Raw genomic sequence first — 27,952 nt, 5'->3', positions numbered from 1 at the left:
CTAGACACCAGCATACTTCAGCTCTGTTCTGCTCAGGCAGCTCATAGCAAGGATTGGTACACATGATCCCCACGATGTGCACCAAGGGCAGAAGCCAAAGTCGCAGAGAAAATACAGACCAGCTTTTCAACAAGCCTTACATAGGAAGTGGCTTTGCATTGTGTGGAGAGGGGTTTAGGGATAAAATTCTTGTGCCATTCACTTCCTTTAGAATCATCTGTAGGTTAACCAATGAATAATGATGCTAACTCGTTACATTTCTGAAGAGCCACACACAGCACCCATCTGGATGGCACCACTTTGCATCCCCTGGGATACTTTTCACAGGGCTCTGCAGACCTGGGCACAGGGATTTTACCAGCTACAGTTGGTGCACAGGGGAGACATCTAACTATGTTTAGAAATCTGAGGCATGGAATTTTCTTTCAGCTACATTTTTCTTAAATGATGAAAGACTGGTGTTTGTTCATTTCTTTTGCATGCAATAATGCAGCAAGAACTGAATTCTGTGACATGGTTCATGTCCCCAGGATATCAGGGTACCTGGCCAAAATGAATGCACTTTCAAAACATGCAGGACAAAAATCTTGACCATCCAGCATCTCAGCCCCTAGGGCACTCACATAGATTAGCTGGCTTTCTTTTGAGGAATGTCGCTGTACATTTTAAAAATCAGCAATACTTATCTACTTATTTTTTAATTAATGCAATTTAAAAAGCTTTAAAAGATAAGTAGTTATCATATGGTCAATAATTCATAGGAAAATTGAAATGAATAAGGGGACAATATTGCATCAAAAGCCAATGATGCTGCTTTCCAAAATATCAGTCAAGGAAAACTCAGTGATAGGGATATAAAGTAGAATTACCCAAAGAAACATGGTAGGCTGACAGCAAGATCAGGAATTGAAATAAAATATTCCAATATCCAGCCCAATATACATGCCTACCAGATGCTATTTCTACTTCATCACAGTTAACTAAAAGCACTGGCAAAAGAATTAAAACTAATGAGAGTAAAACAAATAAACAAAAAAACCATTCCTAACTCTAATTCAAGAGGGTGCTCAGAAAATCTTTGAATGAGTGATAAAAAATTCCCTTCTATTCTAGAAATTTACCTTACAAGAATGTGCTTTATCTTCAAAAAGAATAATGACCAGATTTGATTCCACTGATGATCTTGAAAATACAGAAATCCTCCACTAGGCTTAGTGGCATTAAACCACATACACCTAGACCCAAGATCAACAGCTAGGCAGAGAGGTTTCATATGGATACACACCATATCTACAGTATGAGCAACACATGGAGCACAGAAATTGCCATTACTCAGCATGTTTCCAAAACTACAGGGAAAAGAAAGAGGATTTGACATGTCTGGGAAAGCATACTCAAAAGAAGACAAAAAAAAAGAAGGCACTGTTGAAAGCTGCAGAAGTGTACTGAAGGTGAGTTATATTTTATTTTATTTCATTAAAATATATTTTAAAAACATACTGTGTAAAAGAATTAGGATTCTCAATAATTTATTATTTACATTAACAAATTTTGTTTGACTGTTACTCTATAGATAGAAATGAAAAGTCAGCAGAAGGGATTTGTATCAACTTCTTCAGGACCAAGCAAGCCTCTTTTCCAAGAAACATGTCCAAAAATGCATTCCTTCCCATTTCAATCCCTTCAAATTAATATTTGCAAACAGATGGCAAAAAGCTCGATGAAAGGTCATATTGGTGAGTGTTGAGCACTCACAGTGAGAGCCAGGAATTCGGGGAGCTCTGCAAGGGAGAGACCCCGAGGAGACTTCAACATTGCACTGCTCAATAGTCAAGAGACTGCAGGGTCCAGTCCCACTCTTGCTCCCACTGTCCTGTCTCTGCTGAAATCCATGGCATTACACAACAATGAGGCCTGCACCTGACCCCTCCAGACAGATCTCAGAAAGCTGGACAGACTCCTTGAGACAGGGTGGCAGTGGAGAGACTGTTTTTCCTACCACTGTAGGCACACTGCAGCTTATCTTTCTTTTTCAGTCCAAACACAACATAAATCTCAGTGTCTCCCTTCCCATTCTCTGGGAAGAAATATGCATAGGGAATTATCTCTCTGATGTAAACATCTGTAAGCACCATTCACATATGCTGGTCCACATGAAAAAAAAAATTATCAAAGTGCCTGCCATAGCCTTGACCCATCAGCTTTCCAGATTTTTGAATTCATCCGGGTACCCAAACATCATGCACAGTTCATTGCAATGCCAGCTGCTGTCTGCTTTACTATTCCAGGAAAAGAGCAGTCGCCCTTTCAGTGATTATACAAAAGCCCATGATTAAAAGAAGTAAAGCTGTCAGCTCGTGTGTTCTGTTTCCTGGAGGCACTCAGTGGTATTTCTGACATCTCGTGTAAGGCACCAATCATCTGGTAGCTGAGCAAAAAGCGACCCACAAGACCTCCATTAAGCAACTGCAGAGGGAACTGACAAAGTTCAGATGATTTGCTTGTCTTCTTGCTTACACAGCACAAAAAGTGTGGTCACGCCATCTGGGGAAGTTTCTGGTGGTATCCTAAAAGGGGAAGCCTCAACTTGCACCGCAAGGAGCACGGGTGACAGTGTGCTGCAGCACAAGATTCTGACAGCTGTGTCAGGGTGGCAATTCCCACAGCAGAGATTTCCTTGATCCCCAGGAAGCCTCTGCTGTCTTGCTTTCACAGAAAGTGAGTTTGTTGTCAGCAGCAAAGCAGATACCTCCTTACAAGATGTCTCCATAACATACAACAAAGGACCACACTACAAAACCAGCTCTGTGGTGCACTTGCTGCAGCTTCCCTGCTGTTGGTCTCTTCTGCACAGCCTTATTCACAGAGATGCAATGCCAGAGATAGCAGAGCCTATGGACGAAGAGGTTGGCTGGATGCTGGCTGACTGCACCACTGAGCAGCCTCAGTCCAGAATGTCAGTCTCAAATGGGACCAGGTGGTAGTATGTCAAATTGGTGACGTAAGCTGTTGGATCATCACTGTCTTCCAGCTCTGAGGTAAAGTCACTAACACTTTCAAACCTAAGGAGAGATGAGAAAAACCACCAAAAGGCATTAAGTCACTTAGAAAATCAAAGGGATTGGAAAAAAAGTACTAAGGGAGTGGGAGAAGTACTTGGAGCTGATTCCATCCACACCTCCTTCTCCTCCTATGTTCATGTGTCTATGACTAAACCATGGGACAGTGAGAGCCATGGTGCATGCAAGCAAGGAATCTTGTCACCTCAGACTTTCAAAGCTACTAGTGAGGAAGGAAGGAAGGAAGCAGCAAGTGAGTCTTGAAAGAGTAAATCACACAATTGAAGTCCACATCCTTTTATTTTGTTCCCACATCATGTGACAACAACACAAAATGTCTCAGTTCTCATATAAAATGAAAAGGAAACTGCCTTTGTTTCCCATCTGAATTTGGACTCTCAGCCTTGTACTTCACAGATACCTTCTCTGGGCCTGGCATTTGTAAGAGGCCAGGTGTCTAACACAGGTGACTGCTGTGTCCTTCCAGAGTCTTGTCTTTCTGGATTTCAGAAATCTTTCAGATTTCCAGAATCTGTCCTTCCCATGGCACCAGATTTAGGTTATCATAAGCAAAAAAGCTCCAAATATAAAAAAGATTCCCAAATTTAGTTTTGGTTGTTTTGATATTTTCCTCCTCACTTCTCAATGCCTGTTTAGTAACCTGAACTTTTGCAAGGATTACCCACTGTCTCGTACCTACTCTCAATCAGAAGGCATCAAGTTGTTAAAACGTACACTTTTCCTCAGTTACACACATTTCCGTTTCAAGAAGCCTTGAATTTCTGCAGTTAGAAACATTATCTTCTTCCTAGACAGCCTACATGTTAAAGGCACTCACTGCCAGCCAAGGTCTAAATTTCACCCTAGTTCTAGAAGGGATTTGAAGAACCATGGTTTTTTCTCACACTCTTTCTTTAATATTTTGAACAAGCTTTCATTCACTCTGACAGAGTGAGAAATAAAAAGAAACAGAAATCGAAAAATTGCACAAGATGGAAAAAGAAATTCTAACCTAGCTCTGACTTCTAGCATGTGTGTATAACATCTTTATAGGCTGGCCAAATTTGGCTCACTGAACAGCAGATAAACAGATAAGCTTTGAAATAATTAATATTAAAAATTGCATTTCACCTACACATGAACTAATTATACTCTTTAGATAAGTGAAACAACTACAGACATCCCTCTAACCTTACCCTAGAGGGTGACCTAGGAGTCAAGTATTACAGAATTCCTGAAGAAGAGTGGTAGGGTAAACAAAAAGATAAGTCTCCCACTCCCATCTCTTCCCAAAACTTCATTTAGAAGTGTCATGGGTTATTGGATACTGTGGTCTATACATCCTGCAACATACGGCCACAGTTCTGTCTTTTCCACACTCCTTCCCTGTCCTTTGTTTTGCCTCATCTCTTTTTTCCTTTTAACTATGAGAACCAAAATAGAGAACACTTTGTTTTTGAGCAGAAAGTCATGGATTTTCTCCTGCAGTGCTGTTGCTTTGCTCTTCACTCTAAATGAAACAGCAATAAGACTGAACTTTGAATGTTTATTACCCTCATTCCTCTAGTCCCTCCAGGCTGTTTGCTTGCCTGCGTGTGTGGGAACGTGTGCAGAAGGGAGTTGACTTGGTATTTTGCTAACACTTCACAGATCACATTGTGCTGTCTTATGGACTGCAAGTGATCCAGAAACAACAGATTATGAAATACCAGTGGGGCAGACCGAATGCAGAAAGCGGAAGAGGAGTCAAGAAGGCTATTCAGATTCTGCTCTCTTTCTCTTGTCAATAGCATAAAGCTACGTTATTGCAACTGAAAGGTCCCACAGATTTGGTGGTTTTCCAGCCCCAGTGATAGGTTACTACAAGTAGAATGTGAGGTGCAAAGCAGTGGAATTCAGATGCTGTGGTTAAGCAGAAAGCTTTTCTTGCCACCAAAACGGAAGTGAGTGCACAAAAGTCTGCAAAGCACTGCTCTAGAGTGCTCACACAAAACCAAACTCAATAAACCAAGACTGTTTGCTACAGTCAGCAGCTGTATATGACACCAACAGTCAAAATGCTTTCGTGCTGTTGCCAACAGGTCTTCTCTCAAAATAAACTCTGCAACTCTGCTATGGACCTGCAGTTCCTAAAAGCCAAATCTGCTGCCCTTAATATTTTTCCTCAAAGTACCTTGGCAGATACATTGTCTTTCACAATAGCCTACTTCTGCTGCTGTAAAACAAACTTCTTTATAATTTTAACCTCCATTAATGGATTAGAATTGCTACTCAGATTCACCAAGAAGAAGAGAGAACAAGGTACATGGAAGCTAATGGCTTGAACAGGCTTGCTAGATAAAAAACTGGTGGCTGGGCTTAAAGAGTGAGCGATGGTGAATGCAGTCAAATCCATTTGGGAGCCATTCACAAGTAGTGTTTTCCTGGGCTCAGTTTTGGGGCCAATCCTCATGAATATCTTTATTGATGGTCTGGACGAGGAGATCAAGTGCACCCTCAGTCAATTTGCAGATGACACCAGGCTGAGTGGGAGTGCCATCGTGCTGAGGGGTAAGAAGGCTTTACAGAGGGATCTGAACAGGCTGGATTGATGGGCTGAGGCCAGCTGTATGAGATTCAACAGGACCAAGTGCCAGGGCCTGCACTTGTGTCACAAGTGACCTCATGCAGAGCTACAGGCAGAGTGGCTGTAAGGCTGCCTGGCAGAGAAAGACCTGGGGGTGCTGGTCAACAGCAGCTGAACATGAGCACACGAACAGCAGCACATTGGCCAAGCAGGCCAAGGGCATCCTGGCCTGTATCTGCAATAGTGTGGCCAGCAGGACCTGGGCAGTGACTGTCCCCTTGTACTCAGCACTGCTGAGGCCACACCTCCAATCCTGTGTCCAGTTCTGGCCCCTCACTGCAAGAATTACATTGAGCTGCTGGAGTGTGTCCAGACAAAGGCAGTGGAGCTGGTGAAGGGTCTGCAGCACAAGTCCTGTGAGGGAACTGAGATTGTTTAGCCTGGACAAGAGGAAGCTCAGGGGAGACCTTATCACTCTCTACAACTGCATGAAAGGAGATTGTAGCCAGGTGGGGGTTGTTCTCCCAGGTAACAACTGATGGGGCAAGAAGAAAGGGCCTCAATTTGTACCAGGGAAAGTTTAGATTAGATATAAGGAAAAATTTCTTGGCTGAAAGGGTTATCAAGCATTGGAACAGGCTGCCCAGGAAAGTTGTTTGAGTCACCATCACTGGAAGTATTTAAACGCTGTACATATCATAGAACCACAGAATGGTTTGTAAGGGACCTCATAGATAATCTAGTTCTAAACCCCCTGCCATGGGCAGGTACACCTTCCACTAGATCAGGTTACTCAGAGCCCCATCCAGTCTGGTTCTGAATGTTTCAGGGGATGGAATCCACAACCTGGAGAACTTGTTCCAGTGTCTCACAACCCTTATAGTAAATATTTCCTTCCTATTATCTAATCTAAACCTACTCTCTTTCAGATTAAGGCCAACTCCCCTTGTCCTATCACTACATGCCCCCAAGAAAATTCCCTCTCCAGCTCTCTTGCTGGCCTCCTTCAGGTACTGGAGTGAATTTGCCAAAATGACAGCTTATTCAATGCCACAGACTCTGCTGCTGCCCTAGGAGACAGAAGTGCAAAGTCATGGCAGAGAATGGTCCCTCTGCAACAAAAAGCATAAATTCAAATGCATTTATTTATCACCTTTTTCTTTCTAAAGGGCTGCAGAATACTCTCCAAGAACCCCACACAAAGGGACCACACCACACATTTATGCCACATGGATGCTGAGCACACAGCCATCACCACATTTTGCAATAGTATGGTGTACTGCCAAATAAATCAGAGGGAAAATGAAGGAAGCGGAAAAGAACTACTTCACAAAAGTACTCTTCAGAGTAACTAACTGCAACTTGGAAAAATGCTATGGTTTCCTTTGCAAGAAGCATGAGACTTTTCAGCTGATGGATCACTGGGCAGGTGGCACTGCAGGCTACCACAGCTAACCAGAATAGGGAATGAGCACTTCCTGCTGAAGCTTCAGGCACTTCTTCCCAAAAAATACAGGTTTGCTTTGCAAAATGTCTCATTCAATTACATCAGCAGCCAAAACCCAGAAGTCATAATGAGTTTAATGTGGCTGAAAGGAAAAAATTCCCATCTGAGGATATACAAGTCCACTAGGAATGAACTCTGATTTTAGGGTAGAAGACACCAATCCCATAAATGCAATTTTACTGAGACCAAAAGGGAACCGTAGAGAATTTTGAAAGATTTTAAAGTTTCCTTTCTGGGTTAATAACATACATTTAAACCAGCAGTATAGAAGATTTCTGCTTTTGAAAAAGGTTCAATTTTTACCAAACAGCTGTGTTACACTGGTAGCCATTATCTCCTGGCTCTTACCTCTTGGTTATAAAATACAGCTGCAGGATGGGAAAATTTAGGGCACCATATAAAACACACATTTGAAATTTATTAACTTCTTCACTCTTGACTTCACATCCTTTGGAAAGTTAAACCACAAATGCACAAAGTCAGGCTGTTATCCTAGATTCATTTCTTCCACCAGTTTCTGGGAAACTATGCCTGCCATTCAGTTTTTATCACATTAGTATTTTCTGGCCTTAAGAATCTCTGACTTCAATGGGATGACATTTAGATGATTGCAGTTTCTGATCCCAGGCTGGTAAGTTTTGCTTGGGCTGGAGCACATTTTTAAAATCAAAACTAGCTATAAAAATTTTTTATCAATTAAAAAAAAATCAAAGTAAGGCAGGAAAAGGCTTTCTTTGGTAATTTCCTCCTATAATTTGTCACTCCCAGTACAAAGAGTGATCCACTGTGAACTATATCAACTTTAATTTCCAGGTATTGGCCTTACAGAATTACCTCTATAAGGCCATTTTAGCCTCATTTATACAAGCTCAGAAGCTTAAATGCTGTTAGCAAGGTCAAGGTTCAAAACACTAAGTGAAAAGTTAATAAAAAGACTTCAAGAAATTACATTGGAGACAGAGATACTCTCCAGCACCCAATAAAATCTTGCCAAGCTCTAAACCTTGTTGCAGACTGGCAATCACCATGTTTGAAATGTGGCAAGACAGATTGCTGCATTGAAAGATAAAGGCTTTTAGTATTTTGCTTCCTTCATTTGACTGGTTTAATGAAAAAGTAGGTCAACATTTCCCATCAAAAATATTTAAAATGCTTCACTACCTGAAGCTCATTGAAATATCAATCACCTGGTATGACAGAAATCTGTAAGAGCAGATTTCCATCAATACCCATCTGTCAATACAGCCACTGATTTAAGACTACATGAATCAAGGAATTACAGAATAGCTGAGTTTGGAAGGGACAGATGAAGATCATCCAATCCAACCCCCTGACCAGGCAGGGTCCCCCAGAGCAGGTGACCCAAGAACACATTCAGATGGGTTTGGAATGTCTCCAGAGAGGGAGATGCCACGACCTTCCTGGGCAGCCTGTTCCAGTGCTCTGCCACCCTCAATGTAAAGAAGTTCTTCATGTTGAGGTAGAATTATTGTGCTTTAGTTTATAACCATAAAAGCCCTCCTGGTTACAGGTTTCTGACCCCAGAATACCTGCATGTATTAGGAAGCAAAAATTACCACTAAAACTAATCTAACTTGCCTTTCTCCTAAGGAAATATAAATGCTAGCCCAAGTCCCAGCTGAGCACCTGATGACATTTGTTCAATTACATTCAGGGATGTGTTTCCCTCTGAGGACAGTGTTTTGCTTCCCAAACACCCTACTATCTTAGTAGCAGGATATGGCATTTGTTAGACTGTTTGAGTTTCCAAGTTTGGGCTCAAACCAGCTCTCATTACAGTCATGAGAGGAAGATATAACTCTGTTCTCCCTTGGCAGCACCCCAATGGCAAGCTCAGTTCTTTTTTCATACACAAAAGACTGAGGACTTTGGGGTCAATCACTCTCCCATTTTATCAGTTTTAACAGGAAATTGCTGTGAAGCATTGGCAATCAGGCCCAGTAACCTTTAACCAGTCGGGATGACAGCTGTACCAGTCTCTCTCTCTCAGACAGACAACAACATTTTGCTAGAGGGGTGGGAAAGCTACAGTTTATCTGAAGGTGATGGCATTGCTCTTGCTCAGACTCCACTTACAGATGCTCTGCTGAATCTACATCCAGGTGTTTCTCTTTTCCATTAGGTATGCTGTGGTCAATGACTATTGTTTCAGTGTTGGCTAAACAGAATCCATTCGATCGCATGATTTCTGTAGGGAGAAGGAAGAAAACAAGATTAAAAAAAAAAAAAGCTGGAAAACAACCACGTATCATATGTAATTGACATGGCTATGAATGTTTATGAACTGAGATGTGTGCATGACATTGAAAATCTGCACATGAAAGCAGGAATGAAGAGCTGTTTTCAAACCAACTGTAAGCCGCCAGTGATCAAGTAATTTTATTTGCCTAACCAATTAATGATGCAGAGCATCTGAAGCAACCACCATTACCAAATCATAATTGTATTTTTCTTAGACAGTCCCAGGCTTAAGCCAGTTAAGCAAAAATAAAAAAGACATAAAAAGGGAAATAAAAAGTGACCTTTCAAGTTAATTCAACCACCAACTCTAAGTCACGTAAAGCAATACCTTGTTTTACACTACCTTTGCCCCTTTTTATTTTGTTTCTCACTGTGTTAGAAGCTTCCAGTACAGAATATCTAAAATTTACACCTAGTTCCACTGACTTACTATCATGAGGAGAACTGATAACTAAATAATAGTATTTGAAGTGAATGAGAAGTTAATCCACATCTGTGCTGTATGGAAAATCCTACTAGGCAAGTCAGGATTGAGCCAAGTCAAGAAAGGATTTCTTTCAGTCACACAATTTTAGATGAAGCTAGAACCACCACAGAATAAATGCACATTTAAAAAAAAAATCAGCACTGACTTAAATAGGATGACTCTTGATCTACCTCAAGGTACTATGACTCCATGTTGCAGCCTTGCATTAACAGCACAACATAAGAAAATTAGTCTGTGGCAGGAAACGGTAAGCAGAAAACACACAAACAAATTTCAGCTATATATACAGTTCAAGCAATGAACAGGAGATGAGACAGGAGAGAGAAGGCAATGTTTTTAAGACATTTACATGTTCCTGCATTACGTAAAGCCAGAACTTATTTCCATATTTTTCTTGTGAGTTATCTTTGACTTTCAGTCTGTATTTTACTACAACTCACTTCAGCAGAATACATTTGGGGGCTGTGAAAACACAGAACCCCAACAGAAACACACTTCACATGACTCATCTTGAGCCAGCACTGCATGATTGTAAAATAAGATTTACTCCATAAATTCAAATTCAGCTTTCATCTTAGAGGGTGGCCCATTCTCTCTTCTCCATCGCCTACCACTCTGAGCTGGTCTGTGCAGGGGACAGTCTGTTTCCTCAGAGAACACAAAACATTTTTGCCTGCTTTTCCAAGACTCAGAGCCAGGTAGAAAGCTGCACTATGACTAACAGGAATGCCAGTATTTTCCTAGTGTCCTTGACTTGACCTAAGAGTTACAGCATTTCACTACTGCATGAACTACTTTACACATTATCATTGACTGCCACCTACTGACAGAGCTGCCAGACACTGAAGCATTTCCAGTGTGCAACATCCAGATGAGGCAAAAATCAATTAACCTCATGTTTCCACCTGTGTTCTTAACATTAATAGCAGCAATTTCTTGAATTACAAAATGAATTACCACAAGATGCTTTTGGATAGCTGCATTGGTAGGAGAATCTTCCTCCAATTAATTAGGTACGACTCGTCTCTACCAACTTTAATTTCAAATTAAAACATACTGTAATTCAGCTGACATGATTTCCATAGATCCTCTGCATACAGGCTGTCAGGAGGGCTCCCTTTGCTGCTAACTTCTGTCCATCAGAGAGGCCCTCTTGCTCTGAATTTATGTTCATCTTGACTCTCTTCTCTCTGCTGTACCCACCATGTGCCATACTCAGTCATGCACACACAGAGTACATGTGTCCTGAGGGGGTGCAGACCCTCCCAGAAAGTATATATAAGCCTTCCACACAGCAAAATCCCCAAACCAGGCAATGCTTCAGCATGTAACCTATGCAATTTCAAATACATTCATTCTCGATATTTGCTCTAACAAGAGCAAGGTATCACCAGCAGCACTCATCCATTGAATAATTTTTAAAGCATTTAAACCCATGTCCTAGGTTGCAATATTGATGTAGTTAAGTATTCTATTACCACCAGCTGTGGGCCATTAGCTGCTATCACCCACTCCGGATGGCAGGCAATGGGCCATCCGTTAGCTATTATCACTTGCTAATGACCCACCCCGCATGACAGGCAATGGGCCATCAGGGACCCACCGTGTGACTCATGGACTTATCTCATCCCATTGTGAGATGCTCTGCCGAGGAGGGAGGAGCCAGGTGTTCCCACCTGGATATAACCTGGCCTTGGAACTGCCTGAACTAGCCCTGTCTACTGGGTTCCCAGAGGACGAGAGCTACCACTGGATCTTCAGCTGGAGACTAGACCTTCACAGGATCACCACTTCAACTGGACTACTTCAGCTGGACTGCTACTACCACCCTAACAGGGTGTTAGGTTGTATCTGACTTTGTCAGTGCTTTTCCTTGTATTATTTCACTTATTTTTAATTTCAATCTTGACTTGTGATCTCCCACTGGTTTGTTTTCAAACCAAGACAACCCATTTAGTTTGGGGTTCCTTCATTTCATAAGGGGAAGGATCTAGGATCCATTTTGCAGCTCTGGTCTCATAGAGTAGCAACATACTTCAGACAAAACCCATGAATGTGCTCTCAAGGAGCAGTGCTTAGAACATGTCCTGGTGTTGAGAAGCAGAATGTACAACCATGTGCAGCCGTTGGAAGATGACTAATGGCAAGAATGTATACATGAGGAATTTTAGCTGAGGTTTCCACATTGACTCAAGACATCATCCAAACCCCTCTAGCCACAGGTGGAATGTGAGATAAGCATGTTGTCTCTCATTTCTTGCTCCCAGGAAGCCATACCTGCATCACCCCACTGTGCTGTATGGCCCTGTGGGCTGTTTTTCACACTGCAGCCAGGCTTGGGGGGCTCTACAAGAAGGCACCAACCCAGATGGGCTGGCAAGACCACACTTCTCACTGAGGCTCTGTATCACACAGTACTCATAAACCATCTTCTATTTAATTAAAGGAAGATTTTTTTAACATTAAGACTGATTCACCTAGAACCAGAGCTAAGGATCAATTGCAAATAGTTCACCCTGTGTATGAGATCAAGCCTGAAGACAGACTGTTTACACCTTTAGCAGGTTGACACTGACTAGCCATTAACCAATGCTTCATTAGTACCAAAGAAAAATTATACTAGTTTTTTGCTAAACCCTTTATATACCTTGGAGGACTATGTAGCATTTTACTTCAATAAACCCTCTGAATAAGCTCGTCTGGTGATACAAAACCTGCAGTTGCCATTAGGCTCTTTTTTGAGATGTTTCAATATGGAAATATAAAACCAGCCACACCAGAATTTCACAGACCTTATAACAACGATCAGTAGCAGATGAACAGGGTAAAGGCTAAAAGAATAGGAAAGAATAGAGTAATACTGCTCTCCATTTTACCCACTAGCAATCTGTGGTTTAGGAACTTCCAATGTCTCCACCTGTGACAGGTTTCAATGTACTTTTCTCCTTCACTTTCTTCTCTAATTCCCTTTTGAAGTCACTTATGCTTTCAGTTTCACCATATCCTATGACAATGAGTTCCACTCCTTAACTGTGCTTTGTATGGAAACAAAACAATATTATAACCTTTCTTTTGTTTGTTTAAAGCTTGTTGTCTGTCAACGATATTGGATAACCTATAGCTCTTGTTTCATGAGAAGTACAGGGTAATTGACCTCCTTCTATTCACAGCTTTGTAGACTTTCATCATATCCCAGTCCATCATCTCTTCTCACAGGTGAAGTGTCCTTCTTCAGTGAACCTCTTTCTTAGAGAAGCTGTTCAACAACTTGAATCCTTGCCCTTTATTTGTTTAATTTCAAATTCTATTACATCCTGAGATGGAGAAATCAAAATTATGCATATTGCATTCAAGATGGGGTTTTGCTCCTCTCCTCTGTTTCCCCCTCCTTACCTCATAATATCTCATATTCTCACTGCTGTCATTGCTCATTGCTTGGCACTAAGCTTACATTTTCACAGAACTGTATCAATAGCCTCAAAATCTCCTTTCTAAGTGGTAACAGCACTATCATATGTGATGATATGCAGTAAGGACTGCATTTTCCTCACATTAAGTGTTTTGCATTTGTCAGCCTGCCATTTCACCTGTCACTTTATTGCCTAAATGCATGTTGCACAGTATATCAAGGCTAATTATATGTTCTGTATCATAAAGCAGACAATTGAGAACTATATTTTGAATTGCTGATGGAGAAATAATAATGGGAACAGCAAATAAAGTAATCTTCATTCTGTAATTCTTGTGTCAACTGCATGAAGTTAACAACTCTTACCTGATATTTTAACTGGACTTTGAAAGCTTGGCTGAATTTTATGAACATTGTCATTTCTTAAAACTTGGTCCAAAGGAGATCTCTCAAAGAACGTGAGGACAACTTCAGACCTTGAGTACTTAAAAAGAGAAAAAGAAACAAAAACAGACATCCATTTTTAACCAGTAGTTTGCTTTGTCTCTCTTCTCCATTTCCACCCTTTCATAGTATGACAGAAAGATTTATTACAAGCAACAGGTTGGAGGCATCATTACACAGTTCTGGCACTCAGCATTTCTCAAAGTTACTCAATAAATTGCTGCTTCTTTCAGAGTTTGGCAAAGCCCATCACATTCTGATCTGCATGAGAGTGCATGTCACCGTGAAGGAGGAGTCAAGCTGGGCTAAATTGGAACTTGGCTTACTCACCTTCCAGGGCATGTTTATAATAGTCTTCAGAAGCTTTTCCACTTCATTAAGTCTGGCTTCTATATCATGGGCTTCTTTTATTGTGATGAGCCCTAGAAGCAAAGTAAACAGATCATAAGCATAAACAAAAGCACACTTACACACACTTTAGCAGCCAGAAGCAGCCACTTAGGAAGATGTGGAACAACCTCAAATATGCCTCCCAGAAATGTCTTTTAAACCAACTGATGATAAAGTGTGCACCCCAAACTGAGGTGGGTGTAGTTTACAAGCAGAGTTGCAAGCCTGACACAAACTCAGCTGTTTCTGACCATATGTAGGAATTGCAAGACAAGCAGAAGTAGAACCACCTACTCCCTCACCCACAGTTTCACTACACAGCATTCCCAGCAGTGACAATGGAACAGCCCACTTTCTGCTTCCAAGAACCATTATTCATCCTTTTTTTTTCTGTAAATAAAAAGCAAAAGAAAACCTGAGAAAACCAAAAGACACGTCCTACAGATAAGAGGGAAAAAAATAAACACAAGCCAAACAAAACGCTTTGAGAGCAGTTTTGTATTTCTCTGACTGTAAGCCCCAGTGAGTGGTCCAAGGAAAATTTGCCAGTATCATGTTCTTCAAGTGCAAGGTAACTGTTAGGATTCTTTCTTTTTTTTTTCATATAATCAGTTACTGAATTATCACAGTGCTGCAGAAGGGGTTAAGATGGAAATTTCACTGCCCAAAATCCAGAATGATGCATTACAATGCAATATTGAGCTGCTCAGTATGGTGATCTTAAACTCTAGTACCATATTTTGTATGTATAACCTGCACGGAATCTGTAACTTCCCCCTCCTCTATCAGGCTGAAGGAAATACAGCACAGGTTATATGCATGTACAGGGCATATAAGGAGAAGTAAACCCCAAAATCTCACATCCCTCTAGTGGCCCTTTTATTGCTGATATTTGCAACCTACTTTTTCAAAGCAAATCATCATTTACCCTCTGCATCTGTGCATCTTTTCCAAGGGGCAGGATACACCCATTAAAATGAAATATCTAAGAGAAGTTATTAAATATAAAAAGCTATGCCAAACAAACAAACAAACAAAACCCAACAAAAAGCTGGAACAGGAAAAGACACAATGAATCAAACCCATCAAAATAAAAAATCTGCAAAGCAGTCTGTGAAAAAGCACTTCAATATACTACAATTCTGTTAAAGTAAGTTTATCTCCATCTCCCTATTCAAAAGACAAACACAGAGACATAAAACATGCAGAATGTGGGAATAACATCCACAAACACTTTCAGTCTGCACCAGCCTTTGTTGTTTGCTACCAACAAGATATGATCCCATACAAACTTTCCAGACAAAAGTGTGACTGGGAAGCTGTCAGCTCTCCTCCAGTTACAGCTCTAAATAAAGCAGAGATTGTCTCCAAAGCAACCGGCTTTACTTGAGGGTTGTCCCACAAAAGTTGCCTGTTTGTATAAGCCTTTCTCTTGCTCAACAGTCCTTCATTTTGCCTGTTTTTTCAGCATGGCTCTCACCTCACCCCAGCACAACGCACCCCCTATCCTGACAGCAGAGCAATGCATACCATCAGGCAGATAAGGAAGGTGGTGTGTGTCCTGCTTTGGCTGGTGTACACTACAGTCAGGTAGCTTTGCATGGAAATTGTCTGAAAGGCTAAAAATGTGAATAAAGTCATCTGCATGGGTCCACAGGCTATTAGCTGGCCTGTGCTTGACATTGCAGACCTGAACTGCAGACCAGCACTCTTCATCGTCCTAACTTCACGGTTGTGTGCAGACCCGGGTGGATCTGCTTCACCCCTCCACAAATATGTTCCCATCTCACATCTGAATCACATTCAAACTTTTCAATGAAAGTGCTTTCATCTTCCCTAAAAGAAAAAAAATGCTGTGAGTGGCCCCATGGCTCAGACACCCATCCATGGTGTTAGAAACACACAGTTGGCCCAGCTGTAGCCCACACCAGAGGAAACAGAGCCAGCCACCCTGGCGCCAGCTGCCATGGGGTGTCTCCACTTCTCCTGCTGGTCTTGAACCACTCTGCATAAACACTGATATAGTCAGAGCACAGACTGCCCAGCTGTGGCTCCCACCTTGCAGATGAACACCTCATTGCCAATCCACCCGAGATTCAGCATTCAGCTGCTCCCTCTCAAACCTGCCCTCCATCTCAGATCTTTTCCCAGATAAGCATTCACTGTTGGAACTAGCATTTTATCAGGAAGAGGGATACTTTCAAACAAATGAATATATTCAGACCGGGAGGGGGAGAAAGAGAAAAAGAAAAAAAAAACCCAAAACCACCTTGGCAACAACCCTGAGCATTCATCCCATGAGGAAAACCAGCCAAGCGGTCAGGATTTCTCTCATTGGTAATCAGCGAAAGCACCTGCAGCTCCACACGGCCTTTTTATGCTTCACCAAGAAGTCAGACAAGGCTGTCAGCCTGTTGCACTGTCACAGATCGCCCCGTGGGAGGTTTTACAGCTTCTTGCATGCACCAGGAATTCCCAGCCCTGGTATATTATCTCCTTCCACCTCTTGGAAAGACACCAGCCATGCAAACCCACACACAAACCTGGAAACTGGCACAGAAGGCTTGTAACATCTGACACCATAAAAACTGTTCCTTACTGAAGCTTTCAGTAATATCAAAACAAAAAAGCAGACAGCGTAGGAAGGAGGGTGATACATCTGCCTGGACAGCTTCCTATATATGTGCTTAATGATTACAGATGCACAGCTTTGGGGTGTAAATCTGCTGACCTTAAATGAATTCCCCAAACAGGGAGCTCAATTTGTCCAAGCAAAATCCTTTCTTTTCATACATATACAGCCCAAATACACAAAAACCACTTGACTGGCTATATATACATATATTGAAACCTGTAATTTCTTCTGCAATTGCCATGAAGGCCCTCATTTATCTTAATTCTACAAGTCTCTGTTTTTAAAAGTTAACAGATGTGCTTGTGGTTTTCAGTTAGTCATAGACCATGATCCCACAATGGGAGGAACTGCTCCCAGCCCCACAGCCATGCTAACCAAGTGAGGCACTGCCTGTCCAAGCAGCCAGGAAGAGTGGTGGTCCTGGTCCCTCCTTTCCATCCCTTTCAGCATTCTCTAACTGGCTGCTGTCATCAACCACAGCACCCACGTGCCTGAGGAACACTGTGGGTTCGCAAGGTAAAGTCTCTGGTGTCAACACTGGCTTAAGGTGCTCTCACCCTCCCCTGCACCTCATTTCCTCTCCCACACCACAATACAGAGCTGCTTCTGCTTTTCCAGCACAATAAGGTGAGGATCAGGGAATACCTCAAACCACTCCTGCCAAAGGCTTCACTTTGGGAAACCCCAGACTCCACAGAAGAAGCAAAAGACTGCAGGTTAGGATGCCCCATCCAAGCTCCTTTCTCACCCAGGCACTATACTAAGTTTGAGAGGAATCAGAATTTGTGTTAAGAAGGGTCACAGAACTGCACCCAAGTTTCCAGGTCTATTCTTCACTTTGAGGGGTTTTCTCCACTGCCTGTCCTCTTTCTCCTTTTTGGAAGATTTGTTGCAGCAGAAAGAAAGGGGGAAAATGCCAGAGACTGATGTAGGATCTCCAGACACTGGAAACGCCTAAACAAACAGACACACAGACATGCCAGCTGACTCTGCAGACAGAGCCCAGCACCCCCACCATTCATTAACCCTGACACAAATGCACCAAAAGGTGGATTCATCTGGAGTGCGTGGGACCCCCATGCCACATATGAAACATCCTTACAGCAGCTATGATGTGTCCCAAGGCTGATGTCTCTGCCCATGGGCCATAAATACATGTCTAGCCTATGTTTCCATCTGGGGCTTTTACTACACAAGAACCCTTACTCCATTTGCTATAAAATAAAAATAAGACACCAGTAAAGGAACCAGTATCCTGGAACCAGTTGTGCTTTCTTCACTTGTTCAGTCATGCAACAGAGCTGAGCTCAGAGCTGGAAAATTTGTTAGTGAGATCATGGTGAAAGGCTGTTCTCATGCCTTTTTCTCGGCTCTGGCCCTTGTCTGACTGCTAATGGAAAGCATTCACAAACTCCTCCCAGGAACACTTTGCTCTGTGTCTTGTTACCCATACTGTACTTGGACAATTAGCTATTATTTCAAGTGATTTAAATGCTATAAACACCTATGTTTATAGGGTATGAGGTAAACTGGAGTCCCATTGGCTCCTTTTTTTAACCACAAACCCTGTTGCCAAATACCACAAGCCTCTAAGATTCCTTCACCCTGCACAGAGATGAGGCCACAGGCTGGGTGATGGGAGGGATGACACTTCCTAACCCACAGTGGCACTCTCCTGTGCCTGGGAGAGTGCCTGCCTTAGCAGAGTTCTGCTGAGCACACAGCCCACACAGTTAGTGACCTCATTCAATCCCTTTGACATTTTCTCTGCCCCTTTCCAGACCAAGAGCTCCAGGCAGAATCCCTAAGACTCAAAAGGATTTGCTTTCAGTTTGAGACCAAGCATAGGAAGCAACTTTGCGCAGAGCAACATGTGTCTGGAAAAGCGCAGCACAAGCAGCAGCAGCAGCCTGCAGCATTCTTCCTGCCCTGGGTCCCTGGTGCTGGAGCAGCTGCAGGAGGCTGGGAGAGCAGGCCAGCAGCTGTGTACCTGGCACACTGGCTCACAGCGTGGGAGAGGGGCCCAGAGCTGCACACAGGCAGGAAACGAGCTCAGCAGCAAAGAAGATCGAACTGAGAGCCAACTCCTGATGTAAACACACAAGCCTCGGTAGGGCTGTCCTATTACTGCCATGTGAGCCACCAAATCTGCAGCTAATGACATTCTGAAAACCGCAGATAATGCACCCCACGCTCCTGCCACAGGAAGCAGGACAGGAATTGCAGCATGTGCTTCATGGTTCATAATGAAATCACAGAGCAGTCCTGACAGTCAGCATCCATGATGAGCATTGTCTCAAAAATCCTCTAGTGCCTTCCAAGGAAGACTAAGTGCATGTCCAAGACAAGTCCTGTGTCATCTCATTGATGACACACAGAAGTCTGTTTCTTTGGAGATGTGTTGCTATGTACACATCACTATGTATACATGATCTCAAACTGTGGGCAAGCCCTGTCTCTCCAATCTGAAGGACTATGCTTCATGTTTGTGGTCAGGATGGGAACGACGAATGTTCAAGAGATACCCTACTTTCTCAAAATCAGTCATATATATGGAACCATACATATATATATATATATATATATATACACACATATATATATATACATATATATATATATACATATATATATATAGTGTGTGTGTGATGTATATATGTATATATAGTGTGTATATATATATAGTATATATATAGTGTATATATATAGTATATATCTATATATACACTATAGCTATATATACACTATATATATAGTATATATCTCTGTATACTATATATATATAGTATATATGTATCTATATATGGAAGCAGAGCAAGAGCAGAAGCCAAGGTGTACTTTCTAGAGATACGTGCAAGACGGAATGCCAGTAGTCCTAAATGCTGTGTGTTTTAGTGTGTATGTGAAGATTAAAGTTGCACTGAGCCTCTATCATCTAATCCTCTCGCCATCCCCCGTAGGAAGACTGCAGAGCAGGTATCAAAGGGAAAAAAGGAGTAACAAATAAATCCAGAGAGAAATCCTACTGTGTTCTGCTAATCTACACTGCAAGAAAGATTTGAGGCTTATAGATTGAAATCATGAGTCCACCTTTCTGTCTTTGCACAAGTCTCTGAGCAGCAGTTAGGGATTTCAAATCTTTAGGGAAGACATATAAGTTGTCTTTAATGGGAGATTGCTACTTCAGTCTCTCTCCTAACCAGACTGTGGCTTCATTGGGAGATGTACTTCTTTCACCCAATTGCAGTATTTATTAACACTGTAGTGCTCAAACATTTTTATTCTTTTCCCTCACTCCTCCTTTCCCTTGGATATATTCCAGCTCTTGTGCACACACACAATTTAGGATGTAGATGGAGCAACAGAAGGAAGGTCCATGTCATGAAAGGAGGTATACAAAACCACAGAATAATGTTAAATAAAAGGGTCTAATTTGATTCATCCAAAGAAGGGTCAGGTCCAAAGTCAGACCAGGCTGCTAGGGACCATATCCAACTGACTTCTGAACAGACCCACAGACAGATTTCCACAGAAACATGCAGAAACTGAAGCTACTCAGCTGTCACATGGATCAGGGCTGAGAGGTGACAATTCAGCCCCATTTTTTCTGCTATTTTGCTCCTTTGCACTGCTTCCTATTTCCTGACTCTGCTGAATTGAGCTCTTCTTGATACCATTTCAGCTGTCATTTCCCCCTGCTTCATGGCCACCATACCTCGCTCCTCCTAGCAGCTGCCCAGGTAGCATCCCTCCTCACCACAAACATGTGTTCCCTCAGCTTTGCCACCCAGAGCAATGGCATTAGCCACTTCTGACTGGATTCTAAAAAGGCCAAAACAGCTCCCACTAACAGCTGCTTCCTCTCTGATGAAGGAGAGTAGGATAAAAGGTTACTAGAAGGGCAAAGGAATACTCAGGGGTATGTAAAGTCAGGAAATTTTAAAAACCCCAGGAGATGGGAAAGCTTGTCTCACACAACTTTTCTTCAATAACTGCAGAAATAACACCACAGGAATCCCTTAAGTCGAAAGATTTGATAAGACCCAGAGAGGGGCAGAAAATTACAGGCAATCAGGGACCTCAGATCTTCAATTACTAGAGACCAGGACTGTCACTTTTCTGTTCTCTGTCTGTTATTTATGCTGTCTTCTGAAGCATCTGGTTCTCATCACCAGGGACAGGATCCCAGAGCTAGCTAGAGCACTGGTCTTACTTAAGTCTGGCAGCTCTAGCAACTCCTCTTTGATGCCTCTTGCCTAACTCTACAACACCCCTCTCTCAGGGCAGACACACTTGCCCCTTCCCCTTGTGCGGAAGTTCATCCATCTCATATGACAGGAGTCACTACAATCTTTACAAAGAGCGTGCTATTGATGCAATATCACTGACAAGATCCATCTTGGTGGCATTACTGAGGGAGCAGCTAAAAGGATACAGGGAAGTTGAAAAGAGTGTTGAGCGTAGGGAGGTGAGCGTTTGACATTTATCATGTTGTCCTGCCCTTCTTAAACTTGATGTTGAGGAACAAAATTTTTTGAAGAGGTATCAGTACATAAAATCCATGTAAGTCACTCCATATTTTCAGAAGGTCCACTAGGTAGCAACAAGCTTATTGAAGATACTGAGATAAATCTGTCTGATGCAGAAAGAGAGAGAGCTTTCAAAACCCTGCCCACACCTTTCTTCTTTTGTAGTTCATATGAAGTACATGCAGGATGGGGAAAAGTCCTGTCCAAATAACTGCTGGACTGAAGTCCCTCAGAGCAAAAGTGACCACAACCTGAGGACCCTGGCACAGTTGAATACCCTTGCAAAGAAAGGAGGCAAGGTAAAAGCTGAGAAACCCAGACCCTCAAGATGATGGTTTTCCACACATTGTATTATTAGTTATGGCATCTCCCAGGATCTCTGGAAGGGAGATGGCACATTTTGGTGGCAGAACTCAGCAGATAGGCTTTCCCCACAGAGCTCCCTGTGTTGATGCCTGATGAGCCATAAGAAAGAAAAAGATGTCAAAGAAAAATAAGATAAGAGTGAACAAAGCAGACAAAACCTGATGAAAATGCAGACCCCTACAACCATTTTTAGTGCTGATTTCTTACCAGGTGAGAACTGTAATGAAAAACACACCTCATTTCCATTCCTTTCCACCAAAAACTTCTCCGACACATTGCCTTGGTTCACCACAAAAGGGCAACTTGTGTCTAGCTTTATAACGACACAGCCAGTTTCATTTATCTCCATCATGACAAATGAACCATGAAATTCAGCTGATAAAAAAACAAATCCAGAAGCCACAAACTTAATTTTGGTTATACAGTTCTGCTAGAGGCTGATAACCAAGAGCTGCATCCTTTGTCTGCCAGATAGAAGCTCTGAGCAAGCTCCACTAATGAACTGTCGACAATGTCAACAATGAAAAGAGCACAATAGATGCAGTGTATTTATCTGTATTGTCACAGCACCGAGAAACAGCTGCTGTCTGTGGAAACCACTATGCTGCTTCTGTAGAGCTCCCTCTTCCCATAAATCACACTCCCAGATGGTCTTGTAAACAACAACAACAACTCTATAATGCAGCATATAGAAAACTAAGTTCTGAATGAGACATTTGCAAGCTAACAATGTTCCTGGGCTGGCTCTTTGGGAACAGCATTCCGTGTTGTGCATGTCCTTCCAATGGCAGCCCTGGAGGAGCTTCCCTCTGCACAGCCACTCGCATGTGGAAAACAGCTGATCACCTGCTTCCTGCAGGAGGCAGCCAGCCACCCCAGAGGCAGCCACAAGGCTTGGAGCTGGAGCTCAGCACGAGTCCTCTGTGAGGCACCACTCAGGTCTGCTGCAGGTGAAATGACTGCCTCCACATTACAAGGCAAAATGAAGGCGCAAGACATCTATAATAAATCTCCACCACTACTGGAAAACTTCTGTGAGTGGACTGAGGTTGAGCACTGGCAAGGTGGAAGGGAACAGAAAAGTTCTGGAGAGCCATAAAATAACCATGGAGGCAGCACGCTGGTGAGGGAAACCTGGAGGCAAAGAAAAGGAACAGAAAGCAGCTTAGGGAAAATATCTTGGAGAAGCAGAGAGGAAATAACAGAAAGGAGAGAAAGGGGGAAAAAGGCCACGATAAAGTAGAATGAGTCAGAGGAGGCATGGAAAGGAGGAAAATGAGAACTTTGGGAAGAGAGGCCCATCTAGTAACAAAATAAATCTGTCAGAGTTTCTGATTTGTCAGCTCAGAGCATCAGAGCAGGCACTACACATAGGTGCAATATGAACAGTGTCATTGGAAGAGCACTGAGCCTCTGTTCTGATAACAAAGGCAACAAACAAGCGTAGAGGAGTATTGTCAGAAACCACCCTGTTGATCCAAGGGCAAAACAAATCCCAACTTGAAAGGCTGCCAATGTGCTCTTTTGGCTTCCTTAAGGGTTTGATTCTGCCCACACTGAAGTCAGAGGCGAGGGAGGTGTGTAATTGCTGACTGCGTTAAAGCTGGATCAAGTTCTAGGATAAATCTTAGGTGAAACCTCCCCATCCAAGTAGTATTTAGAGAAAATGGGGGGGAGGGAGGGGGTAGAAAGAGTACTTTTCCAGATTTGTACCTCACTTTTGGTGCCTATTTGGTCTGTTGCAACTATTTCTAAATCATCAATTTTAAGTCAGCTTCTAAGTTCATGGCTCTGCCTTTCTCATGAAAACTGATTTAAATTCAAAAGAAGACTTTGCATAAAGAAACAGACAGTTTGGTAACATTAGGCAGTGTTCACTGCAGGAGTGAATGAGCCTATGTTTTCCTGTGATCCTCTTTTGTACATTTGCCTAGAGCAAGGGACAGGCACATTTCAAAGACAAATAAAATACTAGCAAGTTGCTGGTAATATCACAGTGAATCATACTTAGTCACTCTGCAGGTATGCACATACCTAACCTTGTTTACCAGCTTCCTAGTGAGATGCCTTGTGTTGCTGAACGTCCTTGGCCTTCAGCACCATAGCACACTCCAGATGCAGAGAGTGCACTTTGCCACCTGCTCTTGCTAGTTATCAAAGACAAGACCAGACTGTGTGAATGCCATTCTACCCCCAGGACCTCCCCTCCTCTCATATCAAAGAAAGGGTAGGATGAGCAGCCACTACGGACAACTACACCTCCCATCCTCTCCTCTGCAATCTCAAAGCAGTCAGCAGCTCCACCAAATGAGGAAGGGGAGAGCACTGTGGAAGTCAGTCCAGCAGGATGAGGGGTCAAGAAAGGAATGGAGAGGATGGTTTCCTTGTGCTGTGCAAGAAAATGAGCACACTCCTGCTCAGCATGAACTGACTGCTGAAGCCAGCAATAAAGGTAACAATCTTTTCTAAAGTTGCTGACGTTTTTAAAATAAACCCAACCTTCGTTTAAAAAGTTAATAACATCAAATAGCTCAAGCTTCCACTCTCAACCATATCCCGTAAATGTAACACACTGCAGCTTGGCTGAGCTGTAGGATAATGCTAGTCCTTTTAATGCTCCTTAGGCAAATCTGCAGGGACTTTGGAGTCCTTCAATGCAATGCAAATTTGGTTTGCAACACTTTATCGCTTCCTCCAGATAAAAGGCACGGCTGATATTCACCTTCTTTCAGAAAGCCCAAGGTAAACACACACACACACATAAAAACTCACATACATATGCATATATATGTGTGTATATATATGTATAAATACTCACACACAAATGCATATGACTAAATGCTATCACACACAAGAATGGCCTTTTGTCAGGTGTTTTTTTTGGGTTAAGTATATTGAGCTTCACTGTAGGAAGCAGGACATCTGCTTTTAAACAGGACATTAAGAAACCATGCTTACCCCATTAATTTTGTAAAGATTGGACATGCCCCATGCATTCTCTTCTTACATACAAAGCTTTGCATCAGTGTCACTTAGTTAAATGAGATTTTTATGTTTCAACTTTGTCAAGTTATCAGAGGCTGTGGCCAGCCCATTTAAAATGTTGGTATGATGAAGTGTTCTCTAGGCAGAGAAGCACACTCTGCAAAGTAATTTTCTTTAGAGCAGGAGCAGCATAATTTTAAACAGAGTACTGCTGAAATTGTGACGCATGCTGTAATTGCTTAGAAACTACTCCTGATTTTTATTCTGTCTCTGTTGCAAAGTTAACCCCCACCCCCTCAACAAGCTGAACAGATCATAATCTGCTTATGTTAGGTTTCGATTTTTCAAATGCTGGACTGCTGCTTTGCTCATTCCCAATTCTACTGAAGTCCGTGTGCCTGTTCCTGAGATAAAGGTAAGTCAAGGTTGCTGGCTCTAAGTCTTAGGCAGGAATTGAGCAACACAGGTTGAGGATGGTTAATCTTTCCCAGTTGTTCATGCTCTAGTGGTGTATCTATCTACCTGGGACTGTCAAGTAAAGCCCGTGCAAGGGACTATAATCCCATCTGGCTCAAACTGCACAAGTAATGCCTTCAAGAGATGTGAAAAGAGTTTAATACTCTGCAAAAGCCATGGCAGGCCTTGAGACAGGAGAGGAACCAAGCTCACACAAGAGAGGCACTGAGGAATGAGAAGAGCTTTAGGATAAGCAGCGGCTCCTGTGCGTAACCAATGCGGAAGGAGCACTGCGAGGGGAAGGAGGCCAAGGATCAAGTCCATTTGCAGCCAGACACAGGACACACCCCAGCCCAGCTGCCAAGCTACTCTTCAGAGTCCCATAAAGTCAACAAGAAGGACTACCAGCCAGCACCCTGGGAGGTGAGTTTTTAGTCACAGTGACTCCGGCAGGTGCTGTGCCCTGAAAGTCACAGGCAGGCTTGCTCCAAACCTACCCAACATCCTCAAAAGCTGGGGTGCAGGCGCCATATGTACTTGCAGGCCATGTTACTTATCATTTACTGCCACTCAGCACTACTAAAAATCACAGTTCTTTGGATAGGACACATGTGACGGGTAACAAGCTTTTGCAGTACTTTAGATCCCTGACCAGCAACCGAAATGCATGAGGCACTGTATGTGCCGGGCACACACCATGGCTGAGAGGTGGGGTCTGGCATCCGCAGGAACAGCCGGAGGACTCCCCCATTCCCAGCCTGCACCCCAGCGGGGGGACACAGCCTCCCTCCGGCACCCAGCCCTGCAAGCATCTGCCAGCCCGCACCCCGAACCGAGCCCGTCCCGGCTGCCTTGCTGCCATCCCCGCCGTCTGCAGAGGGCACTCGGGGCCTGCGAGAGGAGACAGAGCTCCCGGGGCCGAGCAGCCACCTCCCGGCAGCGCGAACGGGAAAGCCCAGCGCCGGGGGACACTACCGGGGAGCGGGCTGCGGCTCCCGCGACAAAAAGAAGCTGGGGAGAAGGAAAGCTACGAGCGTTTTAACGTTGGCACATAAAAACCCCAAAGGGGCACATAAAAACCCCAAAGCCACGCCACCAGCAGAGGTTAGGGATCTGGCAGGGCAGCGGAAAAAGACCAGTCTCACTTTAAACACCCGTCAGAAAACATCTTTGGGGAGTCAGCCCGGGAGAGACGATCCCCACCAGCAAGGAACAGAGCTCGCTGTCACACGGGGACGGCCCAGGAATGAAGTCCGGTGGGTTTATACAGACATGAGCGGTGGAGCCACAGCCCCGAGAATGGCAAAATGTAGACCCTCTGCAAGAGGGTCACACTGACAAGGTGAGAAGCCAAGTGAGAGCTGGGGAGAACTTCCCCATCCTTTCACAGAGAAAAAACCTGCACAGAATATCGGCTTTTCCCCGTTCCTCTTCAATCAAACCATTTATGTGGTAACTCAAACAAGTGGGGAGACTGGAAGTGCTGGGCATACATCCATTTGCATATGACTGGATGCTCCTCACCACTCTACACACCTGAAATATGCCAGAGTAGAACATACAACTCTATCTAGAAAATACTCCAAACTTTAAACAAGTTAAAACCAAGCACCAAGAAAACCTGGGTACATCCTGCTTCTGCACAGCAGGGCCTGAGCATGGGCAACATCTCTGGAGTTTGGTTAATCCACTTCAGAACAGACGTCTCTAACTGCTGGTGCAATTCCCGTTTCACAGAAGTTATGAGAGGAATTATGCCAGCTCCCAGAGCTGCTCCGTTCCCTGGCAAGCGCCGCAGCTCTTTTTTTTTTTTTTTGCCCTCTCCTTGTGGCAAACAACATACCAACACTCGGAGATTTTTCAGCTACACCCCTTTTCCTGCCAACCACCCCCCCGCCTTTCTCCGGGGAGCCCGGAGGCACCGGAGAGGGGCAGCGCTAACGGGGACCCTTCTGCTCCCCCAGCCCAGCCTAGCTCGGAGCAGCGCAGCTGGAGACAGCAGCAGTGATGCTGGGGTCTCCTTCCTGCGGGAGCCACCGGCTCCAACCATATAGTAAAAAAACCCCAACAACCAAAAAACCCAGGGAAAAAAAAAAAACACACACAGAAAAAAAAAAAAAAAAAAAAGAAACACACATCAACATCCCGGGAGGAGTTTCCGACCGCAAAACGCCCCCGCAGTTTTTCTGCCCCCGCCCGTCCCGTCCGGTTCTCAGCGGCTCCAGCTCCTCACCCCCTTCCCTCCGCCCAGAGGGACCGCTCGCCCGCCCGTCCTCCCCGGCCACCGCCACCCCCGGGGAAGCGGCGGCGGCCGAAACCCGCCCGCCCGCCGAGCAGCGAGCGCCAGGCCCGCGGAGGCTGCTCAGACCTTGGAGCAAGGGGGAGCGGGACAGCTCGGGCCGGTCCTCGGGGAAGGAGTCGAGGAGCCGCTTGAAGAGGCGGCCGAGGTCGGAGTAGCTGCGGTGCAGGTAGAGGATATTGCGGTCCGACCACTCGGTGCGGATCTCGTAGAACTCCTCCTCGTCGCCCCGCCGGCTGATGATGAGGCGCCGGATGCCGTTCACCCAGCAGCCCCGCACGTACATGTTCACCAGCGAGGTGCCCTCAAACACGGCCGAAGCCATCCCGCCGCCGCCCGCACATCCCCCGCCGCCGGCGCAGGGCGAAGCGCACCGCCCCGCGCCGCCGTGGCCAAGTTAACAGGAGGAGGAGGAGGAAGAAGAGGAGGAGGAGGAAGAGAGAAGGGGGGTGCCACCCGCCGCACGGCCCCCCCCGGCCCGGCCCTGCCCGCCGGGGCTGTGTCACCTCCCGGCGCTGGAGGGAGGCTCGCTAGTGCCTCGTAGACGGCGGCCACAGA

The 27,952-nt window shown here is 44.0% G+C and overlaps 1 protein-coding gene across 1 annotated transcript; it reads right to left on the bottom strand.

The window, feature by feature from the left end:
- Positions 1 to 1,429: 1,429 nt before the first annotated feature.
- PXDC1 (PX domain containing 1) lies at positions 1,430 to 27,952 on the bottom strand. Its single transcript, XM_085051987.1, has 5 exons — positions 27,464 to 27,952; positions 14,065 to 14,156; positions 13,657 to 13,774; positions 9,230 to 9,341; positions 1,430 to 3,062 (listed from the first exon to the last, which is right to left on the bottom strand). Exons 1-5 carry the CDS (start codon positions 27,717 to 27,719, stop codon positions 2,945 to 2,947), a joined length of 696 nt encoding a protein of 231 aa, XP_084908113.1. The 5' UTR covers positions 27,720 to 27,952; the 3' UTR covers positions 1,430 to 2,944.

Source organism: Lichenostomus cassidix, chromosome 2 (genome assembly GCF_008360975.1).
Source record: "Lichenostomus cassidix isolate B80296 chromosome 2, HeHo_3.0, whole genome shotgun sequence".
NCBI classification, from domain to species: Eukaryota; Metazoa; Chordata; class Aves; order Passeriformes; family Meliphagidae; genus Lichenostomus; species Lichenostomus cassidix.
Note: the sequence above shows the minus strand (reverse complement) of the source record. Positions and strands in the feature narration are given on the sequence as shown.

Coding starts and splice junctions, on each gene's coding strand:
- PXDC1 (XM_085051987.1), bottom strand. CDS start 27,719: ATGGCTTCGGCCGTGTTTGAGGGCACCTCGCTGGTGAACATGTACGTG. Junction 13,775..14,064: donor TTATAAACATGCCCTGGAAG/GTGAGTAAGCCA, acceptor TCTCTTTTTAAG/TACTCAAGGTCTGAAGTTGT. Junction 3,063..9,229: donor GTAGATTCAGCAGAGCATCT/GTAAGTGGAGTC, acceptor ATCTCTCCTTAG/GTTTGAAAGTGTTAGTGACT.